This window comes from Sphaeramia orbicularis, chromosome 24 (genome assembly GCF_902148855.1).
Source record: "Sphaeramia orbicularis chromosome 24, fSphaOr1.1, whole genome shotgun sequence".
Classification (NCBI taxonomy): Eukaryota; Metazoa; Chordata; class Actinopteri; order Kurtiformes; family Apogonidae; genus Sphaeramia; species Sphaeramia orbicularis.
Window position 1 is genome coordinate 46309796 of NC_043979.1, and position 19161 is coordinate 46328956.

Consider the following 19161-nt stretch of genomic DNA (forward strand, 5'->3'; position numbering starts at 1 on the left):
GTAACAGAAACAAGTGGAGAGAAGGCAACAGTGGGGGAGTGTGTGGTTCCTTTTCTATAGAGGCCATTGTGTTTTTTTGTTTTTTTTTTTACTATTATGGATTCAATTATTTTCTGTTGTACAGGTTCCGTTGTCGGTATACTGGGAGTGTGTGCGGCCGCAACCTTGGACTGGTCCCATAACAAAAAACTTTTTTTTTTTTAATGGAATTTTCCTTTTTTTTTTTTTTCATTGTATTTATTGCAATTTTTTTTTTGTTTTTCATTCAACAAAACAGTGTCTTCAAAAGACTAGACACAAAACAAAACACTTTTTTTGTTGTTTTTTCCCCATACCAAAGAAATCTTCACTATGTAAATGTAAAACGTCACTATTATTTTTAAGTTTTTTTTTACATTCAATTATTAGAGGCAAAAATTGTTAGACCACCCTTGTTTTCTTCAATTTCTCATTCATTTTAATGCCTGGTACAACTAAAGGTACATTTGTTTGGACAAATATAATGATAACAACAAAAATATCTCATAGTAGTTGAATTTCAGACCTGATATCCATCCTTTTTCCATGTTTTCTTGCTAATAACCAACATAATTTCAGTTCTTCCATCAATATCTATGGCATTGTACTGACAAAAACAGTGCTTTTAGACATTCCATGTTTTCTTTTCTGTCTGTTTTAGTCACATGATACACACAGGAGTTAGGACTGGATTGCATAACCATTGTTTTGGATGACTTTTGATGGTCTAATAATTTTTTCCGCAACTGTATGTTGGACGACTGTGTTCTAAGGCTTAATCCAGATGATTATAGGGCGACTGAAACACTTATTGGAACACCACTCTAGGTTTATTCCAACCACAGAAAAAAAAAAAACAAGTCCTCTCACTGAAAGGCTAATTGAGTCTGCACACCCTCATCTCCCCTCCATCAGATTAGTTCAGTGTCTTCTGATTACATGAGTCATTTCTCTACTGACTGGGCTCTTATCCTGGTTATTAATGGAACATTCAGGCCCATGTAAACACAGATACTGCAGGATATCACTGCAGACATGTTGTGTGGGTTGTGTGTGTTCCTGAACACACCGTCTCCTTCCTCCTGTATGGCCCGTGGCTGAGACACAGTGAAGCACTGCATGATCTCATACTGCTGCCGAGCCTCCAGGTTCTCCGAATCCACCTCGTCGGGCGGCCTTTTCAGCATGCGACAGTTAAAGGTGTGGCTGTTTCTTCGGCCAGATTCCTGTGGCCACGGCACACCGTTTACTGGAGAGCACAAGAGACATTAGCAACATTAAGTAGATGAGATGAGATGAGATGAGATGAGTGAGAGAGAGAGAGAGAGAGAGAGAGAGAGAGAGAGAGAGAGAGAGAGAGAGAGAGAGAGAGAGAGAGAGAGAGAGAGAGAGAGAGAGAGAGAGAGAGAGAGAGAGAGAGAGAGACAGAGAGAGACAGAGAGACAGAGAGAGACAGAGAGAGACAGAGAGAGAGAGAGAGAGAGAGAGAGAGAGAGATTTTATTAATCCCCTAGGGGAAATTCAGAATACAAAATGTGGTCACCGCTCCACAAACACAGCCACACCACATCAACAATCAATAACTAAATACATGCAGAGTTTAAGTAGCTGTGAATAACTGAGATTAAAATGAAGTAGACTTAAAAGATGTGTTTTCTACCTATCACATAAAAACATAAAAGCCTAAAAACACAGAAACACTGAAGCCCACCCGAGGACAGAAGTGTTCCTGAGCTTCTACCTCCTATACACCCCACCCAGCTACTCCTCCTCCCGTCTCCTCCCACTTAAATAGTTACACAGTCTTACTGCACGAGGGACAAACGACTTCACATTTCTTGTGGTGGAGCAGCTCAATGAGCGCAGTCTGTCACTGAAGGTGCTCCTCAGTATCAATAAACAGATTTTCCCCAAAACAATAAATAATGACTTGAATAGCATAAAACACCATATTGTTATAATACTGCACGCAAACAAATACAGTCGAGATAGCAGCCATTATAAAGTCAACAGATAATGAAAGTGCTGAACCTTATCGGACTCTGCATCCTGTTGATGCTCACCAGACCACCCCACCCCCTCCACCGCCCCCCAAGTTCATTATCATCTCTTTTCCAAGGTTGTAGCTAACAACGTTAATACACTGCACAAAGTCATTGTTTCAGCCATCTTTGCCTCCTCACAACCACACACCCACACATGCACCGTCTCTCCGCTTCCACTTCACAAGTTTCTTTCCTCCCCTACAACATTTTCAGCCTTTTCCATACTGCGCTCTTCCCATTCTCCATGGCTCATATGTTTCTATCAATAAACTAAGTTAATTATGAGGATTAAAGACTGTACACTGATTCTGCTGCCAAAACCCATCCCCTGAGTTTTACTGCCTCTTTATTGGGCTACTTTGGCAAGAAAACTGTCAAATTTGATGGTGGAAATGTAATTACCAAATATCTCTTTTTAAAATATCTCTTTTAATAGCTATTGGCATCTTGGACTGAGACTATAAAGCTTTTGACAGTGCATTACATACACACTCATTTTCTGAGTTAACCCTTTAAAGACGGCTGTGGCTCCGGTGCCACATTTTGCATTCACCGTCGTTCAAATTACTGTAACTGCAGAACTATTTGCGCTATTGAGAAAATTCAAACGGCATCCAAAAGCTGAGATTTGGAGCTTTCAATTGCTATAACACATTGCGGTAAAGGGGCGGAGCAGAAAGTAACAGACCAGAGTATGGCAGACAGCAGCAAGTGCGGTCAATGAGAGACACGTATTGCTTTAGGCTTTAGCTGTGAATTCTTGTACACAATTGTATATAATAATGATAGCGTTGTTTTGGAGTGTTCTACTGGTGTGTATTGCTGTGTTTTTGACTTTCGCTATATTTTTCATCTTTTTTCCATTGTTTTCATCTGTATTTTTCCAGTTTGTATAGTTTATTGATAGTTGTATTTTAGCTGTAAATATTGTATAAATATATGTATACTGAGTATGTAAATCTATATGCAGAGTTAGTCAAAATTCAAGCCTGTTTTGTTTTTTGCTATAACATGCCGTTTTAACCATTTATTACATATATACATATATATATATATATATATATATATATATATACATATATAAATAACAAGAACTGAAGTCACTTCATTAGAAATATTTAACCTTTTTAAGATGATGTGTGTCTCCGGCGACACATTTGCATTTTACTCTATTCAAATTACAGTAACTCCTGAACCGCTATCAAACTGCATCGGAAAGCTGAAATTCAGAGTTTTCGACTGGTATAATCTCCTAAAATTTCATTCTGAACATTTACAGTTGTTCCTCATGATAAATATGATTTAAAAATGAAACTCAGTTTATTTGTTTTTGCTATAACACACCGTTGTAAGCATTTATTACATATAACAATGATAATTACCGGCTTACACCTTCACCTCCTGCACACTTGGTACTTTACTATTACTTACTACTTACTAGAGCTGTTTTATTTTGTTTACTGTCTTGTCCAAATAACACAAAAATTACACAGCCTGTACGTGTGTATAAATGTTCTGTGTGATATGTGTACACTTAGTGAAGTTAGTAGGGTTTGTATTTGTGAATTTGCGTCATGAAAGATGCTAAAAAATAAGTTTATTTCCGATTAGCATTTAAAGTAGCGATTAGCGTGTTAGCCCGCCAACATTAGCATACTAGCTCTAACCACTGTTTGTTACATGTCATCTTAGAGGCCCATAGTAATTTGTTTTATTTTTATTCGGCAAACATGAAAACTTTTTCCATGTGTTTGTTGTTTCAGTTTTACACCTCTTTTGAGTCATCTCCACGATGAGTAAAGTTGAAAGAAACATCAACAGGTGTCATCATTTGAGGAGTTATCTATCTGTCAAGCTGCACAGGGGAAATAGCAAGGGCAGAATATATCTTATCTTACCTTACCTTCTTATCTTAATTCATGGGTAGATATTGAAAGTTAAGTTCTTGAAAAAAAAGGTGCAAAAGAATTGGCAAAAAAACAACAACAAAGAAATCTAAGTGGTCTGTTATAATTGTAGTCCTTATAGCAGTGGTTCCAAACCTTTTTTTGGCTCATGACCCCATGTTAACATCACATATTATTATTAAATTATTAAAAATATTCTAATAGTTCATAACTAACATAACATCATTTTTGTGCAATCCCAACAACGGAACTAACATTATTTAATAAAAGAGTGTTAAATAAGAATAAATAAGATATAAATAAAAAAGAAAAACAAAACAACAAAAACGAACCTCCACAATATCTGCATTTGAATAAATACCTGAAAATATCGATACAGTACTTTTTAATATCGATACAGTATTGTGAAATGAAATATCGCGATATATTGCAGAACCGATATTTTCTTACCCCCCTACTTACAGGGTTAAATGTCACTCACCCAGGCTTTTGGGCAGCAGATTGCGTACGAATTCATTGTGGTCTCCGACATGAAGGATGCTGTAGACACTGGAAGGCATCAGCTCCTCCTGAGTGTATCCAAGGTAACTCGTCACGTTTTCAGAGACAAAAATGATGCGGCCCTCACGGTTGACAACAAAGAAAAACCCGTCAAGGGCCTGAGTGAGCAGGAGGAGAGAAAAAAGAAACAAAACAAAAAAAAAAACAACACCACCTGTGTTACTTGACAGCAGAGGAAAAAGGAACCGAGCACCTGTGCATGTTGTGTGTTGTGTGTGTTGTGTCAGTGTGTTGCTCACCTCTAGCAGCATGGGCCCCAGTGCCTCCTTCTCCACCAGCCCCTGGCTACTGGAGGAGATGTCGCTCTTCTGCACCTCGTCATCTGGAGACAGAAGAGCTGCTTTCTCTGTCACCAACAAACAAAGCCACAAAGAACACTGTTTATTGTAGAAACCCTTTTCATGTACTCCTGTAAGTCACTAGAAAACTTCAGTAAAAGAGACGCCGGGGAATGCGATCTACACAAAAATGTTCTGAATTTTAATAGGAAAGATGACTGACAGAAACTCACAGTCATGACTATAAAACCTGAACAACAATAGGGAGGTTTTTTGCTTTCTCACAACACGTTTTGATCAGTCATTTGTTCATAACCACAAAGAAATGAGACCTTTTTATGTGCATTTTAAAATGTCGTGTCTAATCTGTTAGGTGCATTCAGTGTCTTAAATTCACTTTATAAACCGCAGAAATGCATTATTATCTGTATCATTACATGGACATTAGCATTAGCTATAATCTTGCGTATTGGCACATAAATATATTTATTAATATGCACTGCCCCTTTCAAAAAAAACAACTTCAAAATTATTTAGAGATACATCTATATATTGTCTAGACATTGCATCAGCTGGTATTTGTTGATACTGGTAAAATTGGTGTGTATGATGTCACTTCACTAATAGCAATGGCACATATTTATCTGGTGTGCCATATGTATGTTTTTTTCATAAATGTACAGTAGCAGCAAAAAAAAATTCTTAGACCATCAAAAGTCATCAAAAACAGTGGTGATGTAATCCAGTGCTAACTCCTGTGTGTGTCATGTGACTAAAACAGACAGAAAAGAAAACATGGAATGTCTAAAAGCACTGTTTTTGTCAGTACAATGCCATAGATATTGATGGAAGAACTGAGGTGATTTAGGTTATTATCAAGAAAACATGTTAAATGGATAGATATCAGCTCTGAAATTCAACTACTATGAGATATTTTTGTTGTTATCATTATATTTGTCCAAACAAATGGACCTTTAGTTGGACCAGGCATTAAAATGAACAAGAAATTGAAGAAAACAAGGGTGGTCTAACAATTTTTTCCTCTAATAATTGAATGTAAAAAAAAAAACAAAAAAAAACAAAAAAAAACTTAAAAATAATAGTGACATTTTACATTTACATAGTGAAGATTTCTTTGGTATGGGGAAAAAACAACAAAAAGAGACACAAAATAAAAACCCTAAAAGTAATATCAGCATCAACTATTCACAGTTGATGCATTATCATTAGTATCATATTCATAACACACACATGAATAATAATGATAAAAATAATACTACATATATTTTCCTTTTCTTCTTTAAGACAAATTGGCTAAATGTGGTGTACAGTAAAACTGTATTTTTCCACAACCTTTTACAAAGCCAAGGCTCAAAAATATGGTTTCCCCACTTGCCCAGAGTAAAATGTAAAGTAAAATATAGTTGATGCAAATAAGACTTAACGCCATTTTTTTCCCCCAGCGCTGTTGATGAAAATAGCTAAGGAATGAGTTATCATGCTTGGGGCAAGTAAATATGTGACCCACTTTTCTACTGGGCAAAAATAAATAGTAACACTGAACCCTCACGGAGGTTATGTAATCACATCACTTGCCTGTCAATCAGCAGGATTATGCAAAAACTGTACACATTTTCATTAGTGGGTGGAAGGGTAGAGCAAAGGAGTAGGACAAAATAATAAAGTGGTGGCTCAATTTCTTAAACCTAGTTTTTTGAAAATGACTGCATTCATAAAATCAGCCGACTTGTATATATTTAGTTATGTATATATATTTATTTACTTTATAATAATTTAGATTTATTTACTTTTTAGGTCCTGTCATAATGCTTTGTTTATGTATGAGATCTAAAATTATGTTTGTAGCAGGCATTATGCACTTTTATGTCCCTTTTCCTCATTAAATAATTGAAGCCAATATTAAATGTTTCCAAACTTGCTTCACATGCTGCCAACCTCTACCTCTATAACCGGGGGATCTGCTCTACTGAATTATTTCTATCTAACACATAACAATGGATTAGCCGATAGCAGAAGCTTCATTCATATAAAACCAAGTTATAATGAAAAAACAGCAAAGATAAGACAAAATACATAGTCACTGCTTCATAATGTGACCTTCATTTTCGCTCATCTTCGTCTCATTCACTGAGATTTGTCATTGGAAATACTCCTTTCTACTGTTGGATCTGTTTAGCGTTAGCTTAGCGCTGCGAAGTTTGTCTCATTGGTCTGTTGTTTTATTAAATTATTCATGACATTAGTTTGGTTTACATATTTGTCCATTTATGTTCTTGTTGTTTGGTTGAGTTCTTTTTTCCTATAGTTGGTTTCATTGAGCTTTTAGCAGATGTTCTCCTGGTTACGTGGATGTATAGAATGTCCATATTTCTTCAAGACGTTATTTAGGAAAGCTTTTGGTTGATGGATTTATCCGTTTTATTTATTTTATGAAATACTTCTTACGTTGTTTTATTGCACCCATTTTATGAACAGAACTTTGTGATTTTCATCTGTGAAAAGCGCTTTATAAATAAACTTTACTTACGTACTCAAGCATCATGAAGCATTACCACGGCAGCGCAAACAGTACTGCGGTTGCCCCGTAAGGACAATGTTTGGTGACGTTACAGAATGGTTAACATCGGCACACAGTGATGGATGTGAGCTAATTAACTAATTAGCCGTTAACAATGACGAAAAACATAAAAATTGGAAATACACTGTCGGTAACATCTTAAAGCGTACCTGTACTGGCCATGATTCTGACATTAATTGTGCTTTGTGTATTACTTTTGAGCAACAGAAACACTAATTCAGGAAAAAATAAATAAATAAATAAATAAATAAATAAATAAAATCACCACAAATGCACTGCACTGAACCTTTTTATTACGTGAATAATGGGTGTGGGCATTGCCGGCTGGCAGTGACGTGCCCACATTGTGGGCAAGCAGGAGTTCGCACTTCTTTATTTGTTATTTTTATTTATTTACTGGTATATTTAACAGGGACACTGTACATTAATTCACATAGCTGTAAATGCACCGGTTAGCCTAACAGCCTAATGGCTATTTTTCATCTGCAGTCCCATGACTCTGCCATTGTCCTCGGGAACCCAGCACTGGCCAATAATGCTAGCTATTTTGAAATAGCTAGCAATGAAAATTCACTACAGGTACGCTTTAATTTGACAAACTGTTACCTGTCAAACTAACCTAACTGACAAAAAATATAAAAACAGAGGCCATAATGTTCAGTTTGTTTGTGGTTTATTGATAATCTAAGTCTAAGGACAGGAGTGAGTATTTAAAACGGTATTATGTTGAGCTGTTTGATGATGAGAATGGGGGTGGGATTAAATAAGTTTTTCTCCTTCCCACTCCTTTTCAAGTGTAGATGAATGATTTTGGAATTTTGAATTTGCATGTATTCTGTAATGCTTGAAATAAACAAATAAAATGAAATGAATAATATGGAGACAGAAGTGTACTTTTATTTGTGTTTTCGGTAGGTTAGTGTGATGTGGTAGCGTTTGGGGGGTCAAGTCCTCACCCTGCTCACGCCGTTTGATCTGCTGGATTTGGTCCACGGTGCTCTTGAGGATGTGGCACTTGTCAGGCTTGACGCTGAGGCTGGCGATGTCGCCCATGTTGGACGATAGCAGCTCGGCCAGCTCCTCGATGTAGCGGCACTCCAGCTCCCGTCTCCGCTTCTCCAAACTGTACAGAGAGACATAAGAGGATTCAGATTCCAAAGAGCAAAAAAACAACAGCTCCTATACCTCAAAGATTAACGAGGAAAATGAGTTTCTAGCTCAGCATTTAAAGCAAGGCTGTCAAAGTCATTTCAGTTCAGGTTCCACATTCAGCCCAATATAATCTGAAGTGGGCCGGACCAGCAAAATGATAACAGGGAAAAAACTACATTATGAAAATGTTTACACCTACAAATTTTCCTTAAAAATATGAACAACATGAACAACTTCAAATTTCTTAAGATAAGCGCAATTTTAACAATATTATGCTTCAGTTTATCATGTACGTTATAACTTACAGATCAAAGTGGATCTACAAATCTACAAAACAGGCAGAATATTGTTAAAATCTGTTATCAGATTTTTTGTGAAATGATAGTTTATAAATGTAAAGATTTTCATGTAATTTTACTTTTTTTTTTTAAACACTAAAACAAAGAGAAACATTAATTATTTATGGGTTATGATAGTATTTTACTGCTCTGACCAACTTTAAATCATATTGGTCTGAATGTGGAACGTGAACTAAAATGATTTTAACATCCTTTATTGTCAGTATCTTTGGTTTAATTTTTGCATTTCACAAATTCATACCATGGGCTGGATTGGAGCCTTTGGTGGGCCAGTTTTGGGCTGCGGGCCGTATGTCACCTGTATGACACCTGTGATTTAAAGCTTAGGTGTTACATGACTGTGGGACATGCATGCGTGTACTGATTCAATACAATGAAAAATTAAAGTATAGATGTATTTGAGATGCATTATCTGTCCACAAGAAGCGATATTCATTTTAGAATCTCCGAAGAAATGGAAATTAATAAACATATTTTAGAAAACTCGACCAGTGTATTGTATTTCAGGACACATTTAAGCTGTATATAATGTACTGCAGTCTTCTTTCTCCTCCCAAGAATCCTGCAAATTAAAAAAAAAAAAAAAAAAAAAAAAAAAAAAAAATCTTATTCTATATTTTGTATCTTATGGTCTTTTAAGTATTTGTACATTTCTAGTTTTCCTCTTAATTAGGTTTCAGCAGACATGCTCCGAACAACGTCTCATTGTCGTCGTACAGTGACAGTAAAGATCCTGTTTCCTCGCTGTTGGCAAAGAGCGACAGAAACCGATGGAAATCTGATAAAAGACAAGAGGATGTGTTCAGACGAGAATAACCTTAATGATTCATGTTGAGCAGAAGAGCCTGCTGAGAGGAAGACGGGAGGCTACGAAAGGAAATTACCAAGAGGAGGAAGGAGGAGTGGTTGTGTTTTTCAGCGGTTCATTCCCCTCCTGACTGACACGACTGTAATATACCGTTAAAGAGATGAAATGATTAGTCTGTTAATTCATGAGTCACTCACTGGGGTTTTCCTCAGAGCTATACTACTAACTAAAGGACTTTTATTTTTCATTTTATTATCTGTTGTAGCTTTTGCAAATTGTTGTCAACAGATAATAATGATAAAACTGAAATATGAAATGATATATTCTTCGTTAAAAAGTGCATAATTTTCTTGCTTGTGACCTCTTAAGTCTTAGACCTATTTTTGTAGCAACTTCCAAATGAATTTGTCTCTACGTTTAACCTTTTTTAAAACAATTTATTATCATGTTATCCCCTGCAATTGGCATTTTTCAGTGTAAATCATGTATTTTCCTATATTTAATTTACTGATGATGTAGATGTTCATTAAAACTCAGAGTAAATTCACAGATTATTATATCAAAACCTACTCAAGCTGAAGAAAGAGCGACTTTTTCAGCTAAATATGTAATAAACTGAACATAAACCCAGTGTGTCCATCCACTGTCATTGATCCAACTCCATGGGTTTTACTGGTGGATCAATGTTGTAGAAGATGACGGTGTTTCCACGGTAACTACGGAGCCTCTGAACGTCCAAATGGGTCATATCTGATGATCATGAAAAGATGAAGAACTGTATTTTACACCAATTATTTACATGGATTGATGGGATTAGTGGATCCACAGGTATTAAATGTTTTACATCAGTAGATACTTTTGGCCACCAATGGCTGCTTTGCTCTTTGACGGTTAAACTCTGCGTGCGATATACTAAAGATAAGTGACAATTAATGCAATTAGATACAATTAGAGCAAAACTAGTCCAGCTGATCCTAGAAAAACTACCAAGAAGAGCAATAACCTAAGCAAATGAGAACTTACACAGGTAGTTTTTAGATTAATAATATTACATTTTCCTGGAGGATGACCTGCACATCTCACAACCACAACATCTAAATAAAATAAAATAAAATAGAAGGAAATACCCAGTACATGTTAGTCTTTTTTTTAAACCACTTTTGCATGTATAAAATAAGAAAAGGGCTCTAATAGATAACATCTGTATGAATGGCAATGTTTTGAACTTTTTCATTAAAACAAGATGAAAAAAAATATACAGGGTGGGGAAGCAAAATTTACAATATTTTGAGGCAGGGATTGAAAGACAGTGTGTGACCAATTACTTTATTGAAAGTCATGAGAAATTATTTGCCACAAGAAAATGTCCATAATAGAAAATGTTTTTATTCTATGTGTCCTCCTTCCTTCTCAATTACTGCCTTCACACGCTTCCTGAAACTTGCGCAAGTGTTCCTCAAATATTGGGGTGACAACTTCTCCCATTCTTCTTTAATAGTATCTTCCAGACTTTCTCGTAATAGTTTTGCTCATAGTCATTCTCTTCTTTCCATTATAAACAGTCTTTATGGGCACTCCAACTATTTTTGAAATCTCCTTTGGTGTGACGAGTGCATTCAGCAAATCACACACTCTTTGACGTTTGCTTTCCTGATTACTCATATGGGCAAAAGTTTCTGAAAAGGTATGGATAATAGTGTTAGGTATGATTATGACATCAATATATGTTTGGTTCCAAAACAATGGACGTAGTGCCTGCTGAGAAAAAAACAACTAAATGTTCATTGTAAATTTTGCTTCCCCACCCTGTATATATAAGTAGTTATTGATGTTTATATCTCAAATCCTCATGAAGAGGACATCTTACAGCTGTAGACATGATGTGTCCCAATATTTATGTCCATATACTTTACAAACATCAGTATTTCCCTAAAGTTTAATGGGAGATTTTTCTTCCCAAGTAGATGGTTAGTTGTGGTAGAAAATTATTATTATTTAGTCCTAGTATGAAAAATATATTAGAAATTTAGAGGTAGAATATTTAAAATCATAGTCATGGATTAAAAAAAAAAAGTCGCTGTTGAGAGAAATTAAATCAGAATCACCTCTGAGAAACTTTGGAAGCAAATATAAAACAATTCATAACCAAACTAACCAATGCAATGATATTTATCCCAATACAAAACTATATTCTGACATTTGTCATTATTGTTTTGTATCCCAGACCCTTGTTAGAAAAGAAACACCTGAGTTCAACGTGTCCACATACTTTTGTCCATATAACATACTTTCAGGCCGACAAGTAACAGCAAGGTATGTGGTAAACATGAGGAAAAAAAAAAAAAAAAGTGTGTGTATGTGTGAGACGACAACAGCAAAAGTAGGTCAGAGCACTGGCCAGCCAGAACACAGAGGCGTGGTGACCGAGAAGGAGGGAATGGTGAGGAGGGAGTGAGGGGAAGAGGGAGGGAGGGGTGAGGGGAGGGAAGGGGAGGGAAGGGGAGGGAAGGGGAGGGGGGGAGGGCGCCGTGTGAATGCGCAGGTCAGTTTCTGTGTGTAGCCGCTGTATGCTAGCAGGGTTCTTACATCAGCTTACATCAGCTATCGGGCCTTTTAGTCCGACACACGTTACACTGACTACATTCATTCCTTAACCGCAACACGCCTTTCTTTAAGTTCTAGCCCCAACCTACAGCTGCAAACCTTGACCTTAACCCTTTCATGCGTAGTGGTCACTCCAGTGGACAGTTCTTCTCCAGCTGTTGTCTTGTATATTCATGGGTTTTGTTGTTTTAGTTCCATATCAGCCGACACTGTGGACACTTATGCATCATCCCATACACTGACATTCATCCCATTACTGTAACTTTGCTGTTCCTGATAAACCTGATCTGCACTAACATGTTCAAGTGTAAATCAATTGTTATTTGTTAGACAAGAAGGTTTTTTTTGCATATTATCTCCATGAAGTGAGTAATTACTAGCATTAGAATATGTTAAAAGGTGAGAAGACATCAGATTAGCAGCATTAAAAATGTTTTTATTTCATTGTTTTCATGTCACTTTCTAATATTGGGTTTTAAACACGTTTCTTTACTTCAAAAATTAAATGCATGGATATTTTTGTAACTCCATAGAGAAAAAAAAACTCGATCGCATTGTTTTTTTCCATGCCAAAGGAGGAATAAAAACACTGAAGAAAAAAATCTTGACGAAGGTTCTCACAATTCATGCATGAAAGGGTTAAAAACAGCAGCATCTCTACAGAGCTAGAGGGTTTACTCGTGCTGTCATTTAGTCGTCATTAAAACACACAAAAACACACACATGGTGCAAAAACATGGGCTCAAATAAGATCAAATTGTCTTGTATCAGGTAAAGAAATTCACAACTGGAAGACAATAAAAGGCCTCAAAAGCACACACCTTAAATTTACAAGTTGTCAAGTTGTGTTTCTCTTAAAAAATAATTATACTCCTGAAGCAAAGTCTTGTTTTAGCTTGTTAGAGGTTAACCCTAAAAGATGTAAACAGCTGCTGGCAACCAAAACTATCTACTGATCTAAACTGTTTAATACCTGTCGATCCACTAATCCTATCAATACGTGTCAGTAATTGGTTCGTCATCGTGTCATTGTCATATTATTATTATTAGTCAAAAAGCTGCATTAATTTTCGCTTATTTTTTGTATATTAAACCATCATCAAAGACCTAAACAGCCGGCAGCAACCGAACCATCTACTAATGTAAAACATGTAATAACTTCTTATCCATTAATCCAATCAATACATGTGAATAATTGGTGTAAAATACAGTTATTCATCTTTTCATGCTCATCAGATATGACCCATTTGGACATCCAGAGGCTCCATAGTTACCGTGGAAACACCGTCATCTTCTACAAAAAGCTCACCAGTAAAAGCTATGGAGTTTAATACATGACATTGATTGGAGATGGTTATTTTAAGGTTCAGTTATGGATGTACTTTGAATTTACTCTGATCTTTAATGAACATTTACCTGATCGGTCAATTAAATATGGGAAAATACATGTCTGATTAAGTTCATACTGTCTACTAGAACTTATACAGATTTCCTTCTCTTATTTGTCTCTTTTTTCCCATCTGTCTGACAAATAAGAGAAGGAAATCTGTATAGGAAAATACATGATTTTCGTTGAAAAACGCAAAATGCAGAGGATAATATTACAATAAATGGTAAAACAAAAATCTCTTAATGTTGAAGTGTAGAGAAAAATTCCTTTGGAAGTCAGTTTGGGGGGGGGGGGGGGGGTCGTCCTCTAATTTCATATTTCAGTTTCCTGTGTTTTGATATGATAATGGGAAACACCTGATTTTCACTGAAAATGCAAAATTCAGACGACTGTATTTTAATAAACGATGGCAAATTATGGAGGGAAGGTTAAATTTGGATAAAACTCCATTTGAAAGCAGACTCAAAAATCGTGCGAAGTCTTTTAGCATACAATCTAGGACAATATTAGCCAAGATATCTTAGTAAGATGAAGATGTTTCTTAAAATGAATGCTTGATGTTTTGTTTTGTTTTTTTTCCAGTTTACAGTCTAAATGTAACCTATTCACTTAAAAAACACGGAATAGATGAATAGACAAGCAAGTTTTGAACTTTTTGTAGCTTAATAAGAATCAGAATTGGTGTTTTACCACTTATTTCACTTTTCTAAAGCCTAAATATTTCCTCTTAGTTAAGAAGTTTTATGACATAATATTCTTACTGTTACTACACATTATCCTCTCAAATTGAGAATTTATTCCCACTACGGCATTTAGTTTATATTTTGCAAGTATGATCTTAAACAGTTCTACTCTATACTACATAAGACTTATTAAACTTATAAACTTATAAACTTATTTTACCCTGTACATAACCCATAGTGCCTGTATATATCCTTATATGTTGTATATATTTGTTTTTATTTGTAGTAGAGTTAGCTTTTTGTATATCTTAGTATTTCTTATTATTTTTTTGGTATATTGTCAATACTTTTCAGTAAATATTTTATCCTGAAAATATATACTGAAAAGTACTAACAATAGTCACGATAAAAATCATAACACCACCCTTGTTTTCTTCAATTTCTTGTTCATTTTAATGCCTGGTCCAACTAAAGGTCCATTTGTTTGGACAAATATAATGATAACAACAAAAATAGCTCTTAGTAGTTTAATTTCAGAGCTGATATCTATCCATTTAACATGTTTTCTTGATAATAACCAAAATCACTTCAGTTCTTCCATCAGTATCTATGTCATTGTACTGACAAAAACAGTGCTTTTAGACATTCCATGTTTTCTTTTCTGTCGGTTTTAGTCACATGACACACACAGGAATTAGTACTGGATTCCATCACCATTGTTTTTGATGACTTTTGATGGTCTAATAATTTTTTTTGCCGCTACTGTACATCTATGAAAAAACCATACATTTAGTACAACAGATAAATACGTGTCACTGCTGTTAGTGAAATGACATCATACACACCGATTTTACCGATATCAACAAATATCAGCTGATACAATGTCTAGACAATATATAGATGTATCTCTAAATAATTTTGAAGTTGTTTTTTTTTTTAAAGGGGCAGTGCATATTAATAAACATATTTATGTGCCAATATGCAAGATTATAGCTAATGCTAATATCCTTTTTCCATGTTTTCTTGATAATAACCAAAATCACTTCAGTTCTTCCATCAATATCTATGGCACTGTACTGACAAAAACAGTGCTTTTAGGCATTCCATGTTCTCTTTTCTGTCTGTTTTAGTCACATGATACACACAGGAGTTATAATCATATCATAATCATTGTTTTTGATGACTTTTGATGGTCTAAGAATTTTTTCCGTGACTGTATATTTTATACAGTCTCTTTTCACTTGAAATATTTTTAAACAAGAAACAGAGCTGCTAAACTGATTTTCATTATTCCAGCAACAGTATATTCTCTTCTATTCTATTCTCCCAGAAACAAAACTCTATGTTGTTGAAATGTGCTTTTTTTGCCGTGTGTTTAAAAAGTAGCCTATAAGACAGCACTGACCTCACCCTAAACTCCAAGTGGCTGATATAAAAGTGACACCCAGCTGAACCACTGGTGCACTAATTCGACTCCACTTCACACTGTTGTCACTCATCTAACAACTTGTCTTGTGCTCTACAGAGCGGCTAAGTGGCCGTTTAAGAGGCCAAATGACGGCTAGAAGCGCCCCAAGTACCACCGGTCCACATTTAGCTCCACAAAGATTCATTGATTCCTTCCATAAATCTTTACAAACTTTACATGCAGTGTAATTTCTCAAATAACACAGCTTTATTTAATAATATGTCATCACTTAAGGGGATAAAGTTATTTGCACATGAGACCAAAAATCTGTCAAGTGCGACTAAACATTTTCATTGGTTGCACTGGTGTGTTTGACATTTAGCAGGCCTGTCTCTGACTGTATATGTCAGTAGCTTTTTTTTTTTTTTTTTTAAGCATTTTTCCCACCCACATTCTGCCAAAACCCACCCCTGCTCTTCCTCTGATTTACAGCCAAACAATTAAATTCCAATATGCGTGTATAAGTGCACGATCCAAATCGCAGGAGCTGCTTTTTTTTTGTTGTTGTTGTTGGAGGTAAAATGTGCAAGAATATATGATTATAAATGAAGCGTTGCAGTGCTACAGAGATGCTTGGGCTTATAAATCATATTCTCCAGATGTAAGGGAACCTGCTTGTTTACTGCAGATAAATCACATCATCCTTCACTGAAAATGGCACTAACATTTCATTTTCAGTGACAATTTAATGCAAATATTACCATTCACACGGCAATTGTGACCCATATTGCAATAACAATGTATACAGAGCTTAGCGTAGAGCTAAAGGCTTAAATATACAGACTCTGCTGCATACAAAAGACCCAAATATACAGAATGTACTACACATAAAACACTCAAATATACAGACTCTGCTGCATACAAAAGACCCAAATATACAGAATGTACTGCATGTAAAACACTCAAATATACAGACTCTACTGCATATAAAAACACTTAAATATACAGAAAGTACTGCATACAAAAGACCCAAATATGCAGAATGTACTGCATATAAAAACACTCAAATATATAGAATGTACTGCATATAAAAACACTCAAATATACAGAATGTACTGCATACAAAAGGACCTAAATATACACAATCTACTGCATACAAAAGACCCAAATATACAGAATGTACTGCATATAAAACACTCAAACATACACAATCTACTGCATACAAAAGATTCAAATATACAGACTACTGCATATAAAAACACACTAATATACACAATCTACTGCAAACAAATCACTCAAATATACAAAATCTACTGCATATAAAAAGACCCAAATACACAAAATGTACTGCATATAAAAGCACTCAAATATACACAATCTACTGCATACAAAAAAGACCCAAATATACACAATCTACTGTTTATAAAAACACCCAAACATACACAATCTACTGCACATAAAAGACCCAAAAATACACAATCTACTGCACATAAAAGACCCAAAAATACGCAATCTACTGCACATAAAAGACCCAAAAATACGCAATCTACTGCATATAAAAGACCCAAAAATATGCAATCTACTGCATATAAAAGACCCAAATATACACAATCTACTGCACATAAAAGACCCAAAAATACGCAATCTACTGCACATAAAAGACCCAAATATGCAGAATCTACTGAATATGAAAAGACCGAATTATACACAATCTACTGTATATAAAAACACCCAAATACACAATCTACTGCATATAAAAACACCCAAATATACACAATCTACTGCATATAAAAACACCCAAATATAAATAATCTACTGCATATAAAAACACCCAAATATACAGACTCTACTACATATAAAAACACCAAAATATACAGACTCTACTGCATACAAAATAGTCAAATATACACAATCTCCTGTTTATAAAACACTCAAATATACACAATCTGCTGCATATAAAAACACCCAAATATACAGACTCTACTACATATAAAAACACCAAAATATACAGAATCTACCGCATACAAAATACTCAAATATACACAATCTACTGCATACAAAAGACCCAAATATACGAACTCTATTGCATATAAAAAGCCCAAAATATACAGACTCTACTGCATATAAAAAGGTCAAAACATACAAAGCATGTATGCAAAAAAGGGAAAAAAAAAAATGTTGAAACTACCAACATTAGGATCTGCATGAGTAAAGAGTACGGCCAAAGCATGGACTCAAACAGTGGTTTCACTGTTCCTCAAAGAAACACATTCTGTACCTTGAAAAATGCAGCATTTCAGTGAGAAGAAGCAACTCACTAGTATGTTTCTGTGTGGGTAAATGTAGAGTTTTGATTAGACAACAGTCAACTGAACTGGCAGAACTACTTCACAGCTTGAGTTCTTCTCACACGACTATGATTTAACGCCAAATTTTGGGACAGATAATGTGGTTCTTTCATCTAAGTGAAGTGCAAACAGTGGAAGTTAGACTGGAGCCCTGCCATGGCTAATAATGTCTGACATGCTTGAGTCGGGTGTGAGATAATGAAATGAGTGAAACTTTGTTGTTTACATAACAGTTTCAGTTGCATCATGGCTTCCCTTTTGCCTTGTGTTCCACCAATAATCCCAGTTCGGTGCACTAAAACAGTTCAATGTTCAGCAGGTTCTAGCTCTGTTTGGTTCTACGTGCCTGTGTAATGTTTGTCCAGTTCGTAATGTAATGTCACTGACAAAACAAAACAACGTGACTGAGTTTTACCTTTGCCCTGATGTGTCGCATGGCGAGCCCTTCCTCTTGCGTGACTCTGGCGTGGCAGGGTCCAGGGGGCTTTCCCCTACTGCACTCATTTTCAGCTTCGACCGACCTGACACAGAACAACACACAGTAAACACAAAGGTAAGTCACAGCAGTTCATCAGTGTCAACAGGTAAGAGACAGTTTTGACACAAACAAGCAGACAAAAAAAAAACAAATATACAGAATTTACTGCACATAAAAAGACCCAAATATACACAATCTACTGCACATAAAAAGACCCAAGTATACACAATCTACTGCATATAAAAAGATCCAAGTATACACAATCTACTGCATATAAAAAGACCCAAGTATACACAATCTACTGCATATAAAAAGATCCAAGTATACACAATCTACTGCATATAAAAACACCCAAGTATACACAATCTACTGCATATAAAAAGATCCAAGTATACACAATCTACTGCATATAAAAAGACCCAAGTATACACAATCTACTGCATATAAAAAGACCCAAGTATACACAATGTACTGCATATAAAAAGATCCAAGTATACACAATCTACTGCATATAAAAACACCC

The 19161-nt window shown here is 35.4% G+C and overlaps 1 protein-coding gene across 1 annotated transcript in view; it reads right to left on the reverse strand.

Annotated features, from left to right (window-relative positions):
• LOC115414757 (nuclear receptor coactivator 1-like) overlaps positions 1-19161 on the reverse strand; it is a 120359-nt gene that overhangs the window by 32145 nt on the left and 69053 nt on the right. Inside the window, 5 exon segments of the mRNA XM_030128048.1 lie at positions 1088-1267; positions 4452-4629; positions 4771-4877; positions 8365-8531; positions 18576-18681. Coding sequence (XP_029983908.1) covers positions 1088-1267; positions 4452-4629; positions 4771-4877; positions 8365-8531; positions 18576-18664 — 721 coding nt within the window. The 5' untranslated portion in view covers positions 18665-18681.